The following is a 20,122-nucleotide window of genomic DNA, read 5'->3' as shown; positions in this document are numbered from 1 at the left end:
CATGTGTCTCAGTAGTCCCCCCTCCTCCCCAAAAAAAGGTTTTCCTTCGAGCCATTTATTTAGAAAACTTACAGTTCTAAAATCAACCTAAATTACTGCGTTGTAAAATCGATTCCATGATTGCTAAATCCAACTTTCATCATTTCAACTGTATGATAGTGATGCATCTCCTTAAAATGCTATTAAACTAGAAATGGGAAGTATCGAGGAAAAATGACTTTTAATGTTGCATGTTGGTAAGCGAAATGGTAAGAAATCGATGGTGTTTAATTATACCACAATATATGGAGTCTTTGTCCAAAGTGGGATTTGTAATCCTATTGTAAGTGATATATAATGACAGAATGATGATATACGGTTAGTTTGGACGCTGGTCGACTTCTAACGATTCTGAAGAAGAAAAAAAAAAAGCCAGGTCGAAGCTGTCAACATCCTATTTGTCATACAAGTGTAAAAAGAAGCTAACACTGGTTTTAGTCGAAGAAAAAGTTGTTGTTAGTCTTGTAAAACCCATAAAACGCTCAGTCTCAACTTGACTTTACATTTTATCTATAGTGAAGTTTAAGCATGGACACCTTTTAATAGTACTATATAAAATTAACACAGGCTTTAAAATAGCCCCCAAAAAAACAAATAAATCACATTTTGTGTTTGAGTGACAACTTTTATTATGAAATGTAGTGGTTTTACAGCAAACAAAACAGGGTTAACTACACGTTGACATTATGTTGGCATGTAATAAATGTGCACAGCGGGTGAAATATGAGGCCCCAGTTGATAGTTGAGAAACAGCGCCGCCCTGTGTTCGGACCAAGTTTTATTATTCTCATCAAAACAGTGGTGGTTGAGAATTTTTTTTCCGCCCACTTTTAAGAAAAAAGTCATCCAAATGTCAAACTACATTTGTGGGAAGTTAATTTGCATAAATAACAAACATCCTCCTTATGTTAAGAAAATGTGTCAACTTGTCTAATTTCCAACATGTCTGCACTTTGTCGCTCTTAATCGGCATGACAAATTGAAATCCTTGATCTTCGACTCAAAAGATGTGCTGATCTCAAATCTAAAGCGACACTGTTCTATCATGATATTCATTCATTCATCTTTACAACCCTCCATTTCACAGACAAGCTGGGTGAGACCCTCCTCCACCCCTACCTATTGAAAATAAACAACGTACTTGACGAATATATTCGCTGGTGGTAGTAAAAGGTTGGATTCCAGAATTTAAAAATGAACTATATTTTTTAGGTGTTTGTAATTGACTTGAGTTTTTTTTCCTGATGACTTTTTATTCTTAGTCCCTACATTTGAAAGCACATCATATCTTTGTCAAAAATAGACCATACCTTTTTTTTTTTCAAATTTGATGAATTAATTGGCTGATTGAGATTTTGGGGACTTATAAAGCAAAAACAAATCCTGACAACACTGAAATTGAATAATGTGAAGCAACTATCTGTACTTGTAGTAAAATATCTATATTTGCCACCTCTGCTCATTTCTGATCTCTATGAGATTTGTGTCTTGGAGCACATCCATTTGTCGTCTTTGTGTCAAAGAGTGGTTGTCAACATTGGTTCTGATCAGACACAGCTGGGAAACTTGGAAGTGGACTGAAAGGACCCGAGACAAGATAAACACGGAGCTAACAATACGACACATCCTGACGCATCCTGGGTCTCGCACACACACACACACACACACACAAGCAGTGTGTGGCTCCAAACAAGAGACGTTGTTTGTCTTTCCTGGGATCGGTAAACATCCTCGACACAAGCCAGTTCCTCAGGAGTGAGAGAGGAGAGAAACTCACACCAATGTGGGCAGCTGCACTCTCACTCCACCACCTTCTTTGATGTGTTGCAACCACAACTCGGCATCATTTTATCTTCTGCGTCACATTTTAGTGCTCACGCAATCCTTGTTCTGTAATCATGCCTGGGAGGGGGCGGAGCATCTCTCTAATGACCCATAATCTATTTTGGGGATAGGTTCCCTTGCAGTTTGTTTTTATTAAAAAATTGTCACCTCTGCAGCTGTCTTTTATGATCAAAATAGAATCGAGTTGTCTGAAGAAGTACATCAATTGATCAAGTATGGGCACCTTTCACGTCATCTAAAGTGCAATATATAATTTGCAAAATGTCATCCAAACTCCACAATGAAATACATCTAGAACATAAAAAGGAGTCTTCGGATTTCAACCACATGAGTGAAAATGAGTCGTTTTGATTTTAAAGGGATTTATATTGTCGGTGAAATAAAAAGGTGCTGAATTTATTGAGACTAATTACTAGTTGACGTGATAATGATTGTTTGTACTATACCAGCAAACATATTCTGCATAAATAACCGGAATTCCATCTTTAATTTATAATTAATAGGGGATTTCTTTTTATAAGTAGCATCTGCCCTTTTGGGCAATTGTTGCTTAGTGGAAAGGACACCCCCACCACACACACACAGACACACACACACACACCTCTGGTCGAAGACTAGCATCTTAGACTAGCATCTTGCCCTGGGGTGGACACTCAGCCAGGCATTTCATTTGGTTCGGGCCACAGCTTGTCTGTGCAGCCCCCAGGCCGTGTCTGGCCTCCACATGATAGCTTTTAATCAGCAGACCTGTACTGTGACATCGGAGCATGTGGTGGTCAGTAAGCGGCAGTGGGCGTGGCCGCGGCTCACCGTATGACTTGTTTTGATGATGTGACACTTGCGTGGCATCCCGAGGACACAAATCTCTCTGTGTGCATCCCTGGCCCCGGCGCGCTTCCTCTGTGTAAATTTGCTCAGCCCCGGTTTATCTTCAAGGACTCGCTTGTTTGTACCTGCCGTGTCGTTCCGCTCGTCCACCCAGCATGACACCCCGTAGCCCAGGATCAGCCCCCGTGGGATCAAAAGAGCCGGCTGATGCTTATCAGATAATATTCTTGCCCCTTTCGAGTCCAGCCTCCTCACACTGTTGACCTGAGCCGTGCACGCCGTTCCTTATGGCCCCTTTGGCCTTTCCTTTTCTTATCAGCGTGATAAGGCAGGTCCAGCCTGGGGACAGAAGGAGGGTGCTGGCCACTCTTCTTGCATAACTTGAACACTTCAAGGCAACTGGGAATGTATACCGCTCAGACACTCGCTCGAGGAGAAAAAAATTGAGACATGTCTCGTTTACGTGGAGCCTTGTAGACTGAAACCGAATGACAATGCTCCACGTAAACATTCACGGCTGAATCTGAAGAAAAATGAATTTCATTCATATTCACGCAGCCAATCCAAGCCGATGTCACGTTTACGGTTCAGTCTGAAGAGCCAGGCTGTTTTAATGAATGTAGCGGTGCACATAATTGACAGATGGGAGTCGCTCACATCTCATATTGACCAGAAATTTTATTATTCAAGTATCTTAGGACATACATATTTGAACGTTTCAGACTGAGTCAGACAGACAAGGCAAGATAGTGTCCAAAGTCACGACCCTGCCCTGACCTGGATGAAGGAAATGGTCACGCTGCTGGAGACAAAGCAGGCCGAAAGAGAGTCTGAGAGGGGCTGGCTGGTCGGCTCGCTAACAATGGCTGCGTGCTCGGAGACCTTTAGGAGCACGGGCCACACAAAGGCCAGAGAGTCCCCGCCTCCTTTTCCCCTCTCCCACATTGCAATGGAGCTGGCATTTCACACTGGCCTGTGAACAGCCATTCAATCAAACTACTGTTTAACCTGACCCCTGGCCTCCACTCAGACCTGGATGAGTCTGGCGGGACCTCTTTAGAGGTAACTGACCTTTAGGTTGTATGAGCAGGCCTCCGCGTCATACTGTCACTTTGACACTTTTGCATCTATGAAATCCACTTCGATAGTAACACAACACTGTGTGCAATAAATGCTAACGCAATAATGCTATGTGTGAGTAGCCAGTAGTTTGCGTACTAACAATCCCTTCGTCCTAATTATTATTTATATTTTATCGTGTTGCAATGCGATACAAGTGAGCTGACATGCTACAGTTTGGTGGATGTGAACTCAACTGACATCAAAAAGTAGATAAAAAAAAAAGAGAAAGTCAACCCCCAAAAATTCTTTACAATAATATTTGTCCTCATTATCTAAACATGGCATTCAGATCAAAATTGAGTTTGTGGAAAAAAACGAGTTAAGCAGTTAAATCTATCCATTTTTAATCCATCTCTCAGGTGGCCATTTTGCCACTTGCTGTCCACTGAAAATGACATCACAGTTGCCACAATCCAATCACAGCTCACTTGGAATTTCCCAAAGCTTCAATAAAAATATCTTTTTGTTTAGATTTCACTTTCTTTAAATTCCTACTCAATGCCGCTCCTTATATTTTTTCTTCACCCTTATTTTTGATATGAGCGCATCTGTATCGATATTGCCGCTGTGAGGTTTGAATTTCCCTCCCGGGATGACCCAAATTATCTATAGTAGCTATCAATAAGGTGTCTGGAGATTGCCGCAAGAAGCAATGGCCCCCGAGAGAACGAGAGACGGCGGCGATCCCCTCGTCTGGGTCAACTAGCCTCGAGCCGGGCCCACATGACCCTCTCTCCTTGTCAATGGGGCTGCTCCTCCCCGGTACCTGTCCGCGGGTCGGATCAAGGTGTGGGGGCCGCATATCAAACAGGCCGGGGGTTCCCTTTGATGTGGATGGAAACACAAACACTGATTTGAGGAGAGTCGTAATAGCTTATTTGTTCCCTTTAGTTATTCATTGAGCTGCCGGTCGCATGTGTATGCCTTCAAAGAGAGGCCGAGCGCCACGCATCGAGCCGGCGGCCGATACAGTAGCCGAGCGGTCCCCGAGAGCGGCCCGCTTGTGGGAAGGCCATCTGGCTTCCTGTTCCTTTAGATTTGATATTGATTTATTGGCTGTACATGGCCAGATAAGCGAAGGTGGGGGTAGGGGGGGGACACCAGCTGCCACAAGTTCTCCACTGCATCCTGGTAGACAATAGGCCTCCTGGTTATCTACATCCTGCTAAATAGGTGATGCGTCACTCCTTGTTAGGATTTACAGCTCAAACTTGTTTTTTTGTTTTTGTTTTTTGATGTTAGTCTCCTAACTCGTACTAGACCGAGGCATATATTTGACATCTGAACAAATGTCATACGCCAAAGAGGTCTTATCTAATACCATTAGAAAAAGCAGATACAAAGGTACAATAAGTACCATCTGCCATCTTGTGGAAGAGTGTTCCACCTGTCACGATTGACCTTATTTGTCAAGTTTGTAAATACAAACTAGAGATACCAAGTGTTTGACCTGAACTGTGTTTGGAGACCAGATATTCTCACAAAATTGGGATGGGATTAAAAAAAATGTATCAAACATCCCTACCCAAAAGGACTTTGCTCCTTCCCAGCCAAGGACGACAAGTGTTAGCCAATCTTGTATCCTAAGATTATTCGTTGGTGTGAGACGTGTTAGGCATGAATGTGTCCCAATACCCAATTAAGTGAAGTTGGATGGTTTCCCGCGGCACAACATAGTGGTTGAGAATCACTGTATTAGTTCAAAACGAGTGTCGACTCTAATGAGGTGCAAAATTACATTGACTAATCATAGCGAAGCCTGACGACCTTTCACTGAAACCAGATTGAAAAGTGCTCTCTTTTGCATAACATGTCTCCCATTCCTGCTAAGTGAGCCGGGAAGATTTAAGTGTGTGTGTGGGGTGGGGGGGTCGGGCACACCGAGGGGACTTGTTGGCAGAGGTGTGAACGTCAATTGTGCTTATGCTTGATTTTTCTCATCAGCGCAACACCCCCAGAAGAAGACACACAAACAGGCAGACTTTGGAGTCCCCATGCCTGTTCCTCTGTGCAACCCCCGCCCCGGCCTTTCTTCTCCTTCCCCTCCAACACAAGCCTGTGATGTGACTGTCTCAGATAATGAGGTGAGAATTTTATTGCGGCCCTCTGTGATCCTGGCACCAGTCTGCGAGGATGACAGCGAGCCTAGCGCATCCCCCCGCTTGCCAAACCCCACAGACCCCCTTGCGTTGTGGTCCAGGGAGCCCCCACATGGCCAACCCTGGAACAGAAGCGTTTTCCTTGGCTGTTCCAGTGATTCTTCAAGTGCGGTGCTCCCTCTACTGGTACACAAAAGAATCACTGCTGTAGTACTGTTCGGTTGTATTCAACTTTTTTTTCGCATTTAATGCATTAGAACTGTATTTTTAAATTTGTATTTAAATCCAAATTTTTGTAGAAAGATGTAGGTGCTATTTTTAGGGTCCAGTAGGCTACTAGTGGATACTACACATATCCACTAGTTGGGGCTAATAGTGCTACAGGTGTAGCACAGTAGTTTGTCGTGTTTATTTATAGTAGAACTATTAATTGAAAAAAAAATGCTAGTAATACAATCAAGTGAGTACAAAGAGTTTGTGGACCTGAACCTGGATATTAAGGATAGGGAGTAAATAGTGAAGCAACTTTCCAGTGTGTCCTCCACTTAGCGCACTTCAAAGTGAGACATCAAGGGGGTCGACTTGCGCATGCCATGCGGAGAATGACAATGCCTGGTGGGCCATAGCGACGTGCCGCTCCCTGAAGACACAAAGACCCCGTGGCCTGCTCCCGCACCGAGGAAGTGCTCATTCAAGAGCCGGGGCATACATACAGGAAGGCTGCGGCCTAACTCTATTCTATACAAATGACGAGGGGCATAGGAAGGGCAACGTGACACGCAGACAAGATAGACAGTTAACTTGTCACACTTCCCTGTTTCATTCATTTGTATTGATAAGAAATCCCAACAGTTATCTTTGCCTTTAACGAGTATTTCAATCAGCGCCGGGAGATGCTTAATGAGAACTTGCCTGACTTTGTCCACCTCTTAATACCGCTGCTATTTATGAATAAATAATGCCACCTCCCAAAACCTGTAAATTGAGTGAGAAAAATAACACCGTTTTCTCAGAGAATTATTTTTTATCCGCTGATTCTGCACAGAGGAGGTTCTTCCTGTATTTCGACCAATGTTACATCCCACAAGATGGTGATAAATAACAACTTTAGTCTAAATGAAGATACGCAACTCACTTCAACACCGTTCCTTGGCACCAAGATGCCAAGAGAGGGAGTCAAAGAAGTGCTGGTATTAATAATGAAGAGTCGGTCTGCGCTCTGGCCGTGTGCAGAGTAGGACCCTGTACTTGCTGCTTCGCCATCCACCGCACTGATCTCCGTTTCATTGGGATTTCCGTATTGGAAGTCAGGATCACACGCATCCACCCCCAGCGGGCAACGAAAGGGCCTGCTGAGGTGGCCCGCCTCTCATTTCCTCGGCAGGCCCTGTTACAAGGCTTTTGTGGATGGGGCCAAGTGGTGCGGACAAAAGTGGGTGTTGGTGCGGAGAAAACAAACAAATAAACACAAACAAGATCAATAGTTTTGCAAATATTTCATTTGAAGGCACAGAAAGAATCTAGAGCAATTTATGTAGAGATTTAAACTCATACTGTTACCATGAATACAACTTTATTAACATTACATATTGTGCTTTGAGTGACACTTTCACTCTTAACCTCCAACTATTAAGAGTTGAGGTGTGTAATAAAAATGCAAATAAAGCAAAACTATTCACCCCCCTTGGAGACACCTGGCAGACACATAGCAGAACAATACTGACATCTAGCGGGGGTTCCATAGGCATTGGTGAAGGCGGTACGGTATATTGCTTATTGATAAAAATGTATTAAATTCGGTTAATATCAATTCATTTTTTTCTCATTGACCTTGATGTATAGAGATATACATAATAGTAATCAAAAACCATTAATAATAGGTCTTAAAACAGCAACACTGAAATGAGTTCTAATTTTAATTGATAGTTATTACATTTATCAACTATTATAGTTATTGAACTAATTTAACTAAAAACTATTAAGTAACAAAATACAAACATTACAATTTGAAATATATAAAAGAATTAGCGATACGTATTGTGATGGATGAATGAATTTACAGTGTGCCTTCTGAAATGGCGCCCTCTAGTGTCCAGTCTTGATGTCACTGGGTTCCGTCATAAGTGACGTCACTACTGTAGGAGATGATCCGCCTTGGCCAGCGGGTTCCGCTCCACAGATAGATAACCTGATGTCGTCTACATCGTGTAAACAAAGCGTTGGGTCAACTAAAACGAGTTGTACATTCGAGTTTTAAGGCCCTATTATCAAATTATGGCCACGGTTAAAAAGGACAATAGATTGACAAGTTCGCAGAGCTTCTCGTGCGTTGGCTTTGCGGGTTTATTCAGCAAAAGCGCCACGTCGCCATTGGAAGTGGTGAAGATTAAAAGTCAGGTGGGAACATTTCATTGTAAAGAAGGTTTCGGACAAACTTTTCTCCTCATCTACCACAATGAGGGACTCAAAGGTTTTTGGAAGGGGAATCTCGTCTCTTGTCTTCGCTTGTTCCCCTACACGGCAGTCCATTTGGCAATCTACAGAAAGTAAGTCCGTACACTTTAAATGGCATATAAATGACAATTTTTAAGTCAGTTTGCACAAATTTGAGGAATGTTGGACTATGAATGCTTTATTTATAGTTGTTGGAGAGCCTAGAAGTTGGAAGTGCCGTTTGTATGGCAAATAAATCCAACAGTAAGATTTTTTCTAGTAGATTGGCGATCGATGGAAATTATAACCTATAATATGACTGATATTTAAGAATGTATTTGTTTTTTTGCTAGTTATTTTTACATGTTATCGGTGTACTTCCTGTTTTCTGAGCTCCTGTTTTTTCCCTCCAGCCAATCAGACGGCTTTATTTACTCAGTCGATGTTTCATTTAACCCACAAGTTTAACCCTGTAATTTGACTTGCAGGTATTCTTTTGCCGTTTAAAGAACACTTGCGCAGTTTTTGACGAATTAAACATTCAGCGACATCTTATTAGTCAAATTGTCTATATGATCAAACGCGAAGCGGTATCTGGTCGACATTATCTGTTTAAACTACATTTGGATCTTAGTATTGATAAAAACGTGTACTTTTAAACGTAAGAACTGCTGCGGTACTTTTGACCATAGTGCTATTCGACAGATTCAACACGGTACTGTCAACAATTAATTTACGATCACTAGTGTTGAAAGTAAAGTAATATTTGACCATAAAAGTTTGATTGAAGTCTATGTCGGTACTGTCGCCTGAGAGGTTAAAAATTGGGCAAAGGTGTGATACTAGGTTACTTTCGGACGTAACGTGATGTACTCATAGCTAACCACATGGCTGGTGAATAAACATTGACCTAAATGTTTATATAATTATACATAATACAAATATAATACAATACAAATATAGTAGTGGTAGCTGCTATCTATCAGGAAAGCATACTTATCAGCTTGGACACGTGATAATGCAACTATAACCACCCCTCATGTACATAGTGTACCAGGAAAACAAAAGCCTGACTTCCCTGTATTGCACGCTTTAAATAAGTTACCGTTTTACTCTGTGGTGACATTATTTTTAAACACAATTGGAAAAAAAAAAATGTTCCCAAGTTTCTTCATAACATCTGCGACAAGTGATCGTTGTACAGTATGTAACATTCCATTTGTGCCCAGAATAGTCCACCTTCACATGGACGAACTGGGCTTCATCTCCCAGGCGAGGGCCATCGTGGCAGGTGGACTGGCAGGCGTGGCCGCGGCTCTCGCCACGTATCCCCTGGAAGTAGTCGAGACCAGGCTGATCATCCAGAACTGCCGGGAGCCTTCGTACACCGGCATCGTTCACACGCTGGCCAAGATCCACAGCACCGAAGGCCTGCTTGCACTCTACAGGGGCTTTTCCCTCACTGTCTTAGGTATGCAGGCACCAGGAATAAATATCTACAGCTCGGAATTGGTATCTTGTGGGGCTTTAAGAAAAAAGCGAGAAGACTTTTATGTTGTACCATATGTGACTTGACTCAATAACGTTTCGGAAGTAGCGGCACAGATCGAGATAACACCTAACTTAACTGAAAAGTTTTAAACTGAAAACTGTTTTCCATTGCCGTGTGTTTGTATGTTTCTAGGCGCCTTTCCCTTCTCTTTGGGATGCTACATGGTGTACACGAATGTGGGCAAAGTGTGGCAGGAGCCTCCTTTCCGTTTCTCGCCTCTGCAAGATTTCATCAATGGCTGTCTAGCAGCAGGAGTGGCACAAACGCTCTCTTACCCTTTTGAGACTGTCAAACGCAAGATGCAAGTAAGTCACTCTCTCAAAAGCAATGAGAATATTTTTCCATCCATCCATCCATCCAGATGTACTAGATTAAAAGAAAAAGTGCATTTTCAGCCACTAAAACATTATGCGTTCACAATTCAAGAACCACATGATGATGATGCCATAGATATCTCACTTTTTCATACAAGCTAAGCAAAATATGAGAAACCTCTCTCGCTCAACTCCACTGCAGTGCAAATGACAGAATAAAGAGGTTCAATTCATTCAATAAAATAGCACAATTATGTTGTGTATCTTTTTTTTATTTGATATTTAGTTCACATATGTAGCGCTATAACTTAATTTCTCTTTTTGCTGTTACCTTACCAAATGTTAAATAGTATAGTTTAGGAGTACATTAAATACAATTCTACATACAATTCTTCAGTTTAGTTGTTGTAATAACTCCTAAAATTCACTAGAGGGCGGCGTATACACGTTTATTATAGATTTTCATGGGTCAACGCTGTTTAAATCGCTTTTTTTCTCCAGATGTGTAGTGTATCAATGTAAATTTACTGTCCCATAAAAAAGTTAGCACACAGTCATTGTCTGAAATCCAGGCAACAAACATGAGTAAAGGCCGAAACTAAAAATATCGAAGTGGGACCCGATGAGCATATTTACCCTCTCCTCGCAAACTCTCGGTCAAGTATGAATGAGGAATAGGTGTGTTAAATTTATCACGGCTATACTCGCATTCTGGTAACTGGAAGTTCAATATGGCACCTCTTGACATGGATGGATGGGATTTGCCGCTCTTGTTTGCAAGGGCATGAGGGATCAATGGCGGCCTCCGGGACAAAATACTACATCCGGTTTTCGTGTGTACTATTATTAGTAGCCGTCAGCAGCTGGGAATGGGAATGCGTGGCGGGTCTGCAGCAGAAGCTTTAGATGAAGCGTTTAAAGATAGATGGCAGCTATCAGTGCGACTTTTATGCACACAACTTTGCCAACGCTACACGTGCTTTACAAAGGGTGTCAAACAACTTAGTTTTACGACGACAAGTGAGGCAAAAACTGAAGTTGCAACACGTGACCTTTTTTGCGTGTAAATTTAAGCTTTTATTTACATTTTTATTGACGATGCTACATGACAATTGTGGAACAGATTGTTGCTGGAAAAAAAAGAGAAAGAACTTCGGTTTTATTGAAAAGCCCGTTTACGGGATTTATCTATAATTGCAAAAAAGACAAACACTAGACTTTTTATTCGAGACATTTAGACGGCGATCTTGCAAACATTTTTATTTAGTTGTATTTTGCACAAGTACGTAAATAACATTTAAGTCAAGGGAAACTATTGACCGTCCAGTTTCTAATCTTTAGCTCCTTTCACCTGTTATTGTAAATTTGTCTCAATGCATTTTCAGTATTTATTTATCAGGTCTTTTTCTTGTAAACATTGAATGTTGATAAATCTCTTTTTAAAAGCCTTCTCTGAGCGTTTGTTCCCCGAATCCCGTGTGACAGTTTACGACGCCGGCACGTTCCGTCTCATTTGCCTGCTTCTTAATGAAAATGAACTTCTTTTTCATCCGGTTAATGACCTCAGACGGGGAGGTAAGATCATACATTCCCAAGCTGTAAAAAGCTCTTTCCCAGGTTCAAGAGGGTTAACGGTTTGGAGATTTTCCAGAGCAATGGAAGTAAATGAAGCGTTGGAATCGACTGTGTCTCCGTGACCCTCTGAAACATTATTACGGCCATATTTCCCCAGCGGGAAGTCGTATTCGGCCTCATCGGGATGACAAGTGGGCTGTGGAGGGAGATTGTTATGTTGCTGCACAAACCTGTCGCTCTCTTTGCAGGCGCAGAGTTCCCGACTGCCGCATTTCGGTGGAGTTGACGTGCATTTCAGCGGTGTGACCAACTGTTTTGTTCAGGTGGTCAAAAATAAGGGCGTCCTCTCACTCTGGAATGGACTTGCCGCTAATACCATAAAGGTAGAGTGACATAATTCATTTGAGTTTCAAGCGTGTCTGAAATGATTGTGGCAAAAAGAAAAATCAAGTCATCACTTGTGTTAAGCGTATCACAAGTCAATCAAATCTCGCTTCGTCAAACAGCATCATTTATGAGATCGAGATCACGTGAGCGTCCCATGAGGGAGGTGAAAGGGTGACGAGGAAAGTGAGAGCGCTAGCGTCGCCCTGAGAAACAATGCAGAGCGAGTAATTAATAGTATGACGAGTCACGTGGGCAAAGGCCACCTCGGGAACAGCGTGCTCCGCTCTCTCATTTCAGCCGCAAATGTCAAGGTGGCTACACGTGCTTTTAGAAATCGTCGCTATCAAGCGAAAAACACACATGACCATTTTGGATTTTTATTGATGTGACGTGTTTTGTTCACCAAAAATTGCCCATTTGTGAGCAATTTTTCTGTTCATTTCAACATGTTCCGTGCTCCCCTTGTTTGGCCCTGTCCATTTTTCATCGTCCTGTCCTGTGCAGTCTTGTCGTGTCCTATTTTCTGCACTTCACATCTTGCATTGTACTTTCTGTGTCTCGACCAACCCAGTTCTGTCCTACCTGTGTTACGTGATCCTGTCATGTCCTGATTTTGCTATTCATCACATACTTGCATTGTACTTTTCTGTCCTCACCTGTCCATTTTTCACTGACCTATTTGTTACTCCTGTTCTTAACATGTCCCTTCCTCATAGGAGCGCCTTCCCAATCTATATTGGTGATAATTTTCTTGTCAGTTATGGCTGGTATTTCAGTTTTTGTTCTGTCCTGTTTCTGCTAACTTCCAGATTGTCCCCTACTTCGGCCTCCTTTTCGCCTGCTTTGAGCTGTGTAAGCAGGTTTGCCTGTACCGCAACGGCTATATCGTTTCGCCGCTCAGCTACACGCCGGCGCCCGGTGTGGACCAGAGCCTCAGGCCGGCCGAACTGCAGGAAATGAAGCGTTACCTGAGGAATCGAAGCTTTGGAGCCGCAAGCCAGTCCACCATCGGAAACCGCTGGTGAAGGCCTCCACGGGGAGGAAAAGTGAGGAATATACTTTGAAAATACACCTGCACTTGCACTCAAGATCCAAAACTAAAATGTGCCTTTGCAGTGTTTCGGACCTGCCCGTGATGAAAACCTGAGAAAACAATTTGTTTTTTTTGTTTTTTTTAATTTACTTTTTACTTTTACCCCTCCCACACATGTATATATCCTGTAAAAACGTAATGAACTGCTTGCACAAACGTTAATCCATAATCTACAAAACAAAAATTACTGCTGTGTTTAGAGAGGAATTAATTTATTAATATGCGAGTGTCTGTGGTTTTGAGGGAGTATAACAAACATGTCTCACAAATGGACCCTCCTGTATTTATGAGCACTGATGTATTTTTACACAACTTCTAGATATTTGCTCAATAATGCTCCTTTTTTTTTATGTGTTTTAGTTTTACTGGGTTTACTTTTATTATTTATATTGAAAATGACTCTCTGGCAATGTCAATGAAAATGAAGCATTTGTAGAGGCAATATTTTGTTGGATCTCATTACAAGCGTTCCCAGTCTTAGAAACCATCATCTGCAATAATTGCAAATGATGACATCATTACATATTCCTTCTACCTCTTTTTGCTGTCAGTGTTATAAGGAAGAAGGCGCTTGTCAAAGTCACAAAGTGCTTTACCTGGTAAAAATATAGTCATGGCCAATACAGCCAATACAAAAACAACTACTCCAAATAATTGCAAAACAAATCAGAGTTAAAGATCCAATTAATTTGAGCACACTTCCACAATGCATATTTTGTCTTGGTTACTGCAAAGGACCACTTTAGTCATATCGTGCCTTAATAGTTATTTATTTAGGTTATTACAGCACAAAAATAACCTAAAATGCTCTTTAGTGCTGTAAATGGATGCTTGATGAATGTTTGAAACTTCTGTGCAATGTGTGATATAAATAATGCTTTGAAATGAAGACTGACATTTTTTGAATCGATGCTGCTTGAATCAAACAAACAATCCATGTAAGTTTATTATAGCAGTGATTCCAAACCACTGTGAGAAATTATCCTGTTTCACATAATTAGTCTGAAAATAAGAAATGTATTGACCACAAATATTGTTTCTTTATTCATCTATTGGCAGAAGGTCTATTTATAAACAAAAAAACAGATAAGCTCCTCAACCTACTTTAACATAGTTTGTCAGCAAGTAACAGGATATCTTGAAAGGAAAAAAAAAAAAAAGCAATTACTGTTTACTATACTTACGGGGGATTTGTTTTAGTGGTGTGTCATAAAAAATATTCCAATGTAAAATATGTCCCAAGGCTCCATAAAGGCTTGGAGTGTTGGCGGGTTGACTTTCTATAAAATGTTAGTTACCTTGGTATCTGACCTTCTAAAAAAGTTGTGTGAATGACGCATGTAAAATGTGCGTGTGCAGTCAGCTGATCCAATTATGTCATCTTCAACATAGAGACTTTCCTGAGTGACAGCCAAAGGGATGTAACAGATGGCGTGACCTTTATGCACCATAGCAGAGGCCTTCAGCTCCTCCTCTCTGACCACTGACATGACATTGAAACAATCATGGCCGGCCGCAAGTTTATTATTGAATTCAAACAATACAGTAAAGGGGTCCCCGTTTTGTGACTTAGTTCCGTGGCTGTTGCGACATAATCTGATTTTGTCTGCAAATCAAAACACACTCTTGCACACTAAGTTGTCACAATCAAACTCTACACAAGAAGGCCATAGCTGGAATCGAACTCTGCACCTGTGAATTATCAAAACTTGCCCATTACTTTTAGATGAGTTTATTCTCTAAATTCTATTTGATTGGGGGTTTTTTTGTTTTGTTTATAATTTGTGCTATTGTTCTTTCTTTTTGTGGAGCTGGATTAATAGAATATTAAGAATTTCAATATTGAGTGGTCAATATTAAAATCTAACGTGCTCCATGGTCGCTGTTCGTAACTACAAAACGTGCGTCGTATGTCCGTACGAAACGAGTCCCCGCCCACTTTTCCCCTGCTCTCCACCAATGACCGCTGAGAACGGTCCACCCTCTCCAAGGGTGTTGCCCTTGCCCTTTAAATTCGTCTTGCCCCACTCGGACTTTGGCCATTTCAACATCAGGGGAAGCAGCGGGGTGGTGACTTTTTAAATTTTATTTATTCGTTTTTATTTTATTTTTGAGTTTTTGACAGGATGAGTGAGCAAGCCATTTCTTTCGCCAAGGACTTTTTGGCTGGGGGTATCGCGGCCGCCATCTCCAAAACGGCCGTCGCCCCCATTGAAAGGGTCAAACTTCTGCTTCAGGTCAACTTCATTCCTCCATTTAAATTCAGTTGCATTTATACAGCGCCTACTCTTAATAACAAACACTCTTTAATCCTTAGCATTTCCCTTCCGTGCAAAAGTTTATGACACTTGACGCTAACCTGCCGTGGTGCGTTCAAGAGCTCTGCGACGCAGGAAATATTCGTTTTCTGTATTCTAACCTTTGTTGAAAGAAGGCACAATTATTATTTTTTTATTTAAAAAAAACATATACTTTATGGGGAAATCATCGAAAGAAATCTGCATACAAAATATTTTCTCTCAATAATTAAATGATGCTTTTATTGTACTGAGAAGAAACAACATTTACATTTTTCATCCCACTATAGGGCTGCTATTGTTTGCTTTGACGTTTAAATACGTTATTTCGCAGACAATGTGAAACAATTGTCTTAAATTACACCACCAATAGAAAGAATCTTGATTCTCCAAAAGTGTCCAGAAGAAAATCCTCTTCCTGTTTTTCCCATGTAAGACAAACCCCAAATCCTTAATTTAAATTACAGATGATTTCATTTACAAATACTAAAATACTTCTTTTACCTATTTTACATATCGTAAAATCCCATCAAATTGTGAAGCAATAACAAAGTTAAAACATACTTTGTCAACTTTTGATAGCCCTTCACAAAGATGCTCTTTAAGTTTAACTAACTAAACTTGGCTAACCCTTACATCAGTCGAGACTTAATCTTTGACAGCAATTACTACTTTCCCATTAGCCAGGTATTTAGCACCATCTTGTGGTTTCATAAAGAGCAGCCAAATGTGATTATAACTCTAAATATGAGAGGGGAAAAAAGTGAATCACTAAATTTCTGAATAGCTGAATTTATGAATCACTCAATTTGTAGTAAACAGGCAGGGTTCATTGTATGATATAAATAAATATCAAATCGAGCAATTACGTAAAATTGTGTCTTGTACCATGATGGCACATTTGATGTTCTCTATTGGCACAGTGAACCGCATTTGCGTGTTATGTAATACTCCATGATCAGCCTCAGCTACTGTCTGACCAAACATAGAAAAGAAGCACGGTGCCCAGTTGGTGTGACATGAAACTAGTCTTTGACAGAGAAGGCAGGACACCTTTCTTTGTATGGCGCCATTCATACACAAGGCCAATCCAAAGAGCAGGGAGGTTGTGCATAGTTATTATTTGTGGAATAAAAAAAAAAATATTAGCCATAAAAAAAATAAACAACTAGCCACAAAAAAACTTTAAATTAAAAAATACCTCTCACTTAATGAACAACTTAAAATGAAAAACAAATAAACAAGGTGGTGAAAATTTAAAAATTGTTTTATTGCAGTGAATATTTGAACTATATTGAGGAAGGAAGAAACACAACACTCACTGTTTGATTCCGGTAACAAGTCAATAAGCCTTGAGGGGTGTGAAAGTCTCAGAGGGACCTAAAAAAAAAAATCCTCATATTATATTCTCATGCTCAAGACCATTCAAAAACTTTGTAGACTGACTAGGAGTAAGATTTGCAAGAAGGTCACCACAAGGTTTGAGGGGAGGGGCGTCAGTGGTAGGGGGAGGTGTGAATAGTTGAACGCTTGCTATTCGACTTGCTCTCTAGGCCAAAGACGCATAAGTCTCATGAAACGTGAAGGTGCCCTTGGCCGCCTCAGAACTTTCACACTCATTCATAGCAGAGGGCAACACGTTTACCTTACTTGTATAAAATGGTTGGGAAAAGGGGGCAATTACTATTCTCAGTGTACAATACCTTTTTTTTTTTTTTTGAGTTATTGTCATTTGATGACTTTGTTCTCAGTACCACAAATGCTCCTCCCACAGGTCCAACATGCCAGCAAGCAGATATCGGTGGACAAGCAATACAAGGGCATCGTGGACTGCGTTGTCCGCATACCCAAGGAGCAAGGCTTCCTGTCCTTCTGGAGGGGCAACCTGGCCAACGTCATCCGCTACTTCCCCACGCAGGCGCTCAACTTTGCCTTCAAGGACAAATACAAGAAGGTTTTTCTGGACGGCGTGGACAAGCACAAGCAGTTCTGGAGGTACTTTGCCGGCAACTTGGCGTCAGGCGGCGCGGCGGGGGCCACGTCGCTGTGCTTCGTCTACCCGTTGGACTTCGCCAGAACGCGTCTGGCCGCCGACGTGGGCAAGGCCGGGGGCGAGCGCGAGTTCAAAGGCCTGGGGGACTGCTTGGTCAAGATCACCAAGCTGGACGGAATCAAGGGTCTCTACCAGGGCTTCAGCGTGTCCGTTCAGGGGATCATCATCTACAGGGCCGCCTACTTTGGCGTCTACGACACCGCCAAGGGTCAGGCTGCGTCTGTCTCTCTTTTTATTTTTCTGTCTGTCTCGACATCTCATTTATTTTGTCTGTCTTTTTTTTCCTCCATCATCTCTTTCTTCTCTGTTTGCCATTTTCAACCTGGTGTATGTGCCTTTGCCAGGTATGCTCCCTGACCCCAAGAACACTCACATCATGGTGAGCTGGATGATCGCTCAGTCGGTGACGGCGGTGGCCGGTCTGGTGTCCTACCCGTTCGACACCGTCCGTCGTCGTATGATGATGCAGTCTGGGCGCAAAGGAGGTGATTCCAATAAACATCATTTTGCTGTGTTGTATTGATGTCAATGGGGAACATTGATTTGATCGGTAATATTTCTTTTCTGTAGCCGACATCATGTACAGCGGTACCATCGACTGCTGGAGGAAGATCGCCCGTGATGAGGGCGGTAAGGCTTTCTTCAAGGGGGCGTTGTCAAATGTGCTGCGAGGCATGGGCGGCGCCTTCGTGCTGGTCCTCTACGACGAGCTCAAGAAAGTGCTGTGATTGTTTTTCCAGCTCCACTCTCGCATATCTTGTACATTAAGATGGACTGACATGCTGCAATATATTTATAAGGGACCAACTAGTATTCGGCTACTAGTTGTGGCAGGGGGGTGGGTTAGCGAGGGGGGTTTTTAAAACTATGCACTCTTGGCCAATGGTCTTTTTTTTTTGTCGCGCTGTTTTTTGGTCCACACCTCGATGTCGTTGTCCGCTTAATGCAGGAACTTTGCTTGAAGAAAGAGAAATAAAGTAAACTTATTGAGTGGACATCCCACCTAGTGTTGTTTTTTTTTAAAAGCCTATGACATATATGAAAATTATATTTATTTTATGATTAATATCTCTATTAATACCGTAGTCTAATGTCCATTGAAGAGGGGCAAAAAGTCTCAAAAAAGGCTTAGGTCTGTACACAATATTCAATTGCTTGTATTTTATGTTAGAGTGGAAGGGTGTTATGATTTTAAAATTTGCTAACAAAAAAAAAATCCTCTACTTTTTGCTTTCTTCCCCTTCCTCCATGTTTGGACACCCCTCTGTGTGTAACTACTTTGGCACGTTATGATTGTATTTGGGGGTGACCCAAAATCAGCCGTCAAGGTTGAGCCGGCAGATTGTGTAACAACCAAGACACTTTAGCACCTGTCAGTTTGCCAGAAAGTCTGAATTTGCACCGACAGATTTAGAGTCATGAGTGGCAGGGTCGGGATTACTTGTTGCAATGGGAATTATTTCACAAGTTTGAAACGAACTTCTATCTCCTGCCAAGCTTCCATCAAAGGAACGGACGACTTTCACCTTTTAATTTTTATTTTAACACATCTCATCCTAGATATCCTACTTGTCCTGGTGTCCATAAAGGTTCCACTGTTGGTTCTGTTAAGTTTGTTTTATTTCAGTGCAAAATGGTGTAGATTAATGCAAGGGTGCAGTTCTTAGAAAACTGAGATTTATTTACTTATTTATTTATTCATTCATTCATTCATTCATTCATTCATTCATTCATTCATTCATTCATTCATTCATTCATTCATTCATTCATTCATTCATTCATTCATTCATTCATTCATTCTTTCTTTCTTTCTTTCTTTCTTTCTTTCTTTCTTTCTTTCTTTCTTTCTTTCTTTCTTTCTTTCTTTCTTTCTTTCTTTCTTTCTTTCTTTCTTTCTTTCTTTCTTTCTTTCTTTCTTTCTTTCATTCATTCATTCATTCATTTATTTAAACATTGATGAATAAGAAAGAAAATTGTCTCCAGTGGAAAGGGCACGTTTCTCATCCAAGGCAAAAGGGCAGGTGCTTGAGCACCACTAGTACCCATACAACTGCCCGCCAATGAGTTAAAGATTTCAAATCAGACATTAGTGCGCTTCTAGTACTAATAGTGAAGCACTAGTAATTATCTGGCAGAATCTCTTCTCTTCGTTCTGCACGTATGCTGATTTGTCTAATTAGGCCAAAAAAAAGGCATACTGGCACAGTTGAATTATGTATTTATTGGGATATGGGATACAGCACATTCTCAAACGATTTTCTGTAGCTGGCATTTATCAATCCTATCCAATTTGAGACCAATCCATCAAAAATGCTCACAGGACCTCTTGCAAGTAGCTTTGTGTATTTCTCCTCCTGTCAATTATAAGAGGTTTTTTTTTCAGTATTTCTTAATGTATGCATGGTGTGGGGGAAACCACACGCTAATCAATCCCGAAAGAAATTAAGATATTGTTCGTAGTTACACCAAAAGACCTGTAGGTGAC

The 20,122-nt window shown here is 41.3% G+C and overlaps 2 protein-coding genes across 3 annotated transcripts; both read left to right on the top strand.

Moving 5' to 3' along the window:
• The first annotated feature begins 8,054 nt into the window (after positions 1 to 8,054).
• On the top strand, positions 8,055 to 14,573 carry slc25a43 (solute carrier family 25 member 43). Of its 2 annotated transcripts, none has more exons than XM_085906415.1 (5): positions 8,055 to 8,479; positions 9,596 to 9,837; positions 10,051 to 10,223; positions 12,056 to 12,190; positions 13,004 to 14,572. In XM_085906415.1, exons 1-5 carry the CDS (start codon positions 8,208 to 8,210, stop codon positions 13,217 to 13,219), a joined length of 1,038 nt encoding a protein of 345 aa, XP_085762541.1. In that variant the 5' UTR covers positions 8,055 to 8,207; the 3' UTR covers positions 13,220 to 14,572. The 2 variants fall into 2 exon arrangements, with proteins under 2 accessions (XP_085762541.1, XP_085762542.1); XM_085906416.1 differs by having other exon boundaries at positions 8,170 to 8,479; positions 13,096 to 14,573.
• Positions 14,574 to 15,272: 699 nt separating this feature from the next.
• On the top strand, positions 15,273 to 18,661 carry slc25a5 (solute carrier family 25 member 5). The gene is made up of 4 exons (XM_085900786.1): positions 15,273 to 15,524; positions 17,359 to 17,845; positions 17,982 to 18,122; positions 18,208 to 18,661. Exons 1-4 carry the CDS (start codon positions 15,414 to 15,416, stop codon positions 18,363 to 18,365), a joined length of 897 nt encoding a protein of 298 aa, XP_085756912.1. The 5' UTR covers positions 15,273 to 15,413; the 3' UTR covers positions 18,366 to 18,661.
• The last annotated feature ends 1,461 nt before the right edge of the window (positions 18,662 to 20,122 follow it).

Source organism: Syngnathus leptorhynchus, chromosome 2, assembly GCF_054491065.1.
Source record: "Syngnathus leptorhynchus isolate UIUO chromosome 2, UIUO_Slep, whole genome shotgun sequence".
NCBI classification, from domain to species: Eukaryota; Metazoa; Chordata; class Actinopteri; order Syngnathiformes; family Syngnathidae; genus Syngnathus; species Syngnathus leptorhynchus.
This window is presented reverse-complemented; position numbering and strand designations above follow the sequence as displayed.